Source organism: Entelurus aequoreus, linkage group LG25 (genome assembly GCF_033978785.1).
Source record: "Entelurus aequoreus isolate RoL-2023_Sb linkage group LG25, RoL_Eaeq_v1.1, whole genome shotgun sequence".
Classification (NCBI taxonomy): Eukaryota; Metazoa; Chordata; class Actinopteri; order Syngnathiformes; family Syngnathidae; genus Entelurus; species Entelurus aequoreus.
The window spans coordinates 3177752-3182470 of NC_084755.1; the positions used below are offsets into that span (position 1 = coordinate 3177752).

The window sequence follows — 4719 nt, forward strand, 5'->3', positions numbered from 1 at the left end:
AGGTGGCTTTTTCCTCTTTTTTTGGTATTTTCCTGTAGCAGTTTCATGTCTTCCTTTGAGCGATATTTTCCGCATCTACACTACCGTTCAAAAGTTTGGGGTCACCCAAACAATTTTGTGGAATAGCCTTCATTTCTAAGAACAAGAGTAGACTGTCGAGTTTCAGATGAAAGTTCTCTTTTTCTGGCCATTTTGAGCATTTAATTGACCCCACAAATGTGATGCTCCAGAAACTCAATCTGCCCAAAGGAAGGTCAGTTTTGTAGCTTCTGTAAGGAGCTAAAGTGTTTTCAGATGTGTGAACATGATTGCACAAGGGTTTTCTAATCATCAATTAGCCTTCTGAGCCAATGAGCAAACACATTGTACCATTAGAACACTGGAGTGATAGTTGCTGGAAATGGGCCTCTATACACCTATGTAGATATTGCACCAAAAAGCAGACATTTGCAGCTAGAATAGTCATTTACCACATTAGCAATGTATAGAGTGTATTTCTTTAAAGTTAAGACTAGTTTAAAGTTATCTTCATTGAAAAGTACAGTGCTTTTCCTTCAAAAATAAGGACATTTCAATGTGACCCCAAACTTTTGAACGGTAGTGTACTTTGTTTTAGCAATCAAGAATATTTCAGTTGTTTTCATCCTTCTTTGTGGGGACATTTTTGATTGTCATGTCATGTTCGGATGTACATTGTGGACGCCGTCTTTGCTCCACAGTAAGTTTTTGCTGTCGTCCAGCATTCTGTTTTTGTCTACTTTGTAGCCAGTTCAGTTTTAGTTTTGTTCTGCATAGCCTTCCCTAAGCTTCAATGCCTTTTCTTAGGGACACTCACCTTTTGTTTATTTTTGGTTTAAGCATAAGACACCTTTTTACCTGCATTTACAAAGCAATTAGCTACCGGCTGCCACCTACTGATGTGGAAGAGTATTACACGGTTACTCTGCCGAGCTCTAGACAGCACCGACACTCAACAACAACACATCATTTGCAGACTATAATTACTGGTTTGCAAAAAATTTTTTAACCCAAATATGTGAAATTAGATAATCTCCCACGGCACACCAGACTGTATCTTACGGCACACTAGTGTGCCGCGGCACAGTGGTTGAAAAACACTGGAATAGACTGCAAAGACAAGATATTTAATGTTCCCACAGAGAAACATAATTTTTTTTGTTATAAATAATCATTAATTTAGAATTTAAAGGCAGCAACACATTGCAAACAAGTTGTCACAGGGGCATTGTTTACCACTGTGTTACATGGCCTTTCCTTTTAACAACACTCAGTAAATGTTTGGGAACTGAGGAGACACATTTTTGAAGTGGAATTCTTTCCCAATCTTGCTTGATGTACAGCTTAAGTTGTTCAACAGTCCGGGGGTCTCCCTTGTGCTATTTTAGGCTTCATAATGCGCCACACATTTTCAATGGGAGACAGGTCTGGACTACAGGCAGGCCAGTCTAGTACCCGCACTCTTTTACTATGAAGCCACGTTGATGTAACACGTGGCTTGGCATTGTCTTGCTGAAATAAGCAGGGGCGTCCATGGTAACGTTGCTTGAATGGCAACATATGTTGCTCCAAAAGCTGTATGTACCTTTCAGCATTAATGGCGCCTTCACAGATGTGTAAGTTACCCATGTCTTGGGCACTAATACACCCCCATACCATCACACATGCTGGCTTTTACACTTTGCGCCTGGTTCTTTTCCTCTCTGGTCCAGAGGTCACGACGTCCACAGTTTCCAAAAACAGTTTGAAATGTGGACTCGTCAGACCACAGAACACTTTTACACTTTGCATCAGTCCATCTTAGATGAGCTCGAACCCAGCGGCGTTTCTGGGTGTTGTTGATAAATGGCTTTCGCTTTGCATGGTAGAGTTTAACTTGCACTTACAGATGTAGCGACCGACTGTAGTCACTGACAGTGGTTTTCTGAAGTGTTCCTGAGCCCATGTGGTGATATCCTTTACACACTGATGTCGCCTTTTGATGCAGTACTGCCTGAGGGATCGAAAGTCACGGGCATTCATTGTTACGTGCAGTGATTTCTCCAGATTCTCTGAACCTTTTTGATGATATTACGGACCGCAGATGGTGAAATCCCTAAATTCCTTGCAATAGCTGGTTGAGAAATGTCGTTCTTAAACAATTTGCTCAGGCATTTGTTGACAAAGTGGTGACCCTCGCCCCCGTCCTTGTTTGTGAATGACTGAGAATTTCATGGAAGCTGCTTTTATACCCAATCATGGCACCCACCTGTTCCCAATTTGCCTGTTCACCTGTGGGATGCTCCAAATAAGTGTTTTAATGAGCATTCCTCAACTTTCTCACTCTTTTTTTGCCACTTGTGCCAGCTTTTTTGAAACATGTCGCAGGCCTCAAATTCCAAATGAGCTAATATTTGCAAAAAATAACAGTTTTCCATTTGGAACGTTAAATATCTTGTTTTTGCAGTCTATTCAATTGAATATAAGTTGAAAAGGATTTGCAAATCATCGTATTCTGTTTTTATTTACCATTTACACAACTTGACAACTTCACTGCTTTTGGGGTTTGTATTTCTGTTTCTGATTGCTTCCGGAAAGGTTGACCATCTCGTATTTTCCCTCTGCAGCTTCATGTCGGCCATGCAACGACACAGAGCTGCTGATGGCCGTCTGCAACAGTGACTTTGGTGAGTAAGGGAAGGTGTTCAAATATGAAAAATGCCAAAACAAAAAGACTAAATAATACCAAAGCTTGTTTGTGGGTTCTTCCAGTGGTCCGAGGCTACATAGAGAACGTGCTGCACGACCTCGGTGGTCACACATCATTGGTGGAAGTGTTGGCGGCGAAGGTTCACTGGCAGCGTAGCGCCGTGTTCCGGCGTCATTCCGGGTCGCTGCATCCGTGGCGCGGTGTCATCCGGGCACACCTGCAGTGTGGCGTGAGGCCCGGAGACGGAGAGTTTCTTTTCACGGGGTCAGAACACTTTGGGGAAGCTTGGCTGGGGTGTGCCCCACGTTATAAAGACTTCCTGGCGGTTTACCAGACCGCTAAGGCGTCGCGGCAGATCCTCTGTGACTTTCCTGTGGACCGAGGTTCTGTTCGGATGCCGGTTCTGCGGGACGTCAAGCAACATGGCTGATTGCTTTGCTGCCTATCCAGGCTGAGAGTCGGTCTTTGTCTCTCCCATCACTGGCCTCTTCCATGGGAGAGGAGCAGGCTCTTTGTGCCTCCACTCTTGTTCACTTGGCTGGCTCCTAGGGGACAATTGACCTCTGAACTGAAAGGGGGGGGGGTGGGAGTTTTGCCAGTCCGTCCCAGTGAACACATACCTCTGCCAAGTTTGTTACTGAGCAGAAAAAAACCTTTTCCAGAGAGTGTCTAGAAACGCATGGTGCAGTTAGTTATTAGTGAATAAAACATGAATTTTATAAATATGACCTATAAGTAGGGGTGTAACGGTACGTGTATTTCAGGGGTGTCCAAACTTTTTCCACTGAGGGCCGCACACGGAAAAATTAAAGCATGCGGGGGCCATTTTTAATATTTTTCATTTTCAAACCATAACAAAATATATGCTTTTTTTTTTTTAACCTTTAGGGCTCCCGAGGACCATTAAAGGCCTACTGAAATGATTTTTTTAAATTTAAACGGGAATAGCAGATCCATTCTATGTGTCATACTTGATCATTTCGCGATGTTGCCATATTTTTGCTGAAAGGATTTAGTGGAGAAAATCGACGATAAAGTTCGCAACTTTTGCACGCTGATAAAAAAAAGCCTCGCCTGTACCGGAAGTAGCGTGACGTCACAGGAGCTAGTATTCCTCACAATTCCCCGTTGTTTACAATGGAGCGAGAGAGATTCGGACCGAGAAAGTGACGATTACCCCATTAATTTGAGCGAGGATGAAAGATTCGTAGATGAGGAACGTTACAGTGAAGGACTTGAGAGGCAGTGCAGGACGTATCTTTTTTCGCTCTGACCGTAACTTAGGTACAAGCTGGCTCATTGGATTCCACACTCTCTCCTTTTTCTATTGTGGATCACGGATTTGTGTTTTAAACCACCTCGGATACTATATCTTCTTGAAAATGAGAGTCGAGAACACGAAATGGACATTCAGTGCCTTTTATCTCCACGACAATACATCGGCGAAATGCTTTAGCTACGAGCTAACGTGATAGCATCTTGCTTTAACTGCATATAGAAACAAAAAAAATAAACCCCTGACTGGAAGGATAGATAGAAAATCAACAATACTATTAAACCGTGGACATGTAAATACACGGTTAATGCTTTCCAGGCTGGCGAAGGTTAACAATGCTGTGCTAACGACGCCATTGAAGCTAACTTAGCAACTTAGCAACCGGACCGCACAGAGCTATGCTAAAAACATTAGCTCTCCACCTACGCCAGCCAGCCCTCATCTGCTCATCAACACCCGTGCTCACCTGCGTTCCAGCGATCGGCAGAAGGGCGAAGGACTTCACCCGATGCGTTTGGCGGCCCGGAGACGTAGGAAGTCAAGGTGAGGTCGGCGGCTAGCGCGTCTGCTCTCCAACAAAGTCCTCCTGGTTGTGTTGCTGTAGTCCGCTGCTAATACACCGATCCCACCCACAACTGTCTTCTTTGCAGCCTTCATTGTTCATTAAACAAATTGCAAAAGATGTCCAGAATACTGTGGAATTATGAAATGAAAACAGAGCTTTTTGTATAGGATT

At 43.5% G+C, this 4719-nt stretch overlaps 1 protein-coding gene across 1 annotated transcript in view; it reads left to right on the forward strand.

Annotated features, from left to right (window-relative positions):
- LOC133642390 (meteorin-like protein) overlaps window positions 1–3656 on the forward strand; it is a 14104-nt gene extending 10448 nt beyond the window's left edge. The window contains exons 3-4 of the mRNA XM_062036553.1: window positions 2625–2684; window positions 2770–3656. Coding sequence (XP_061892537.1) covers window positions 2625–2684; window positions 2770–3137 — 428 coding nt within the window. The 3' untranslated portion in view covers window positions 3138–3656. The remainder of the gene's footprint in view (window positions 1–2624; window positions 2685–2769) is intronic.
- The last annotated feature ends 1063 nt before the right edge of the window (window positions 3657–4719 follow it).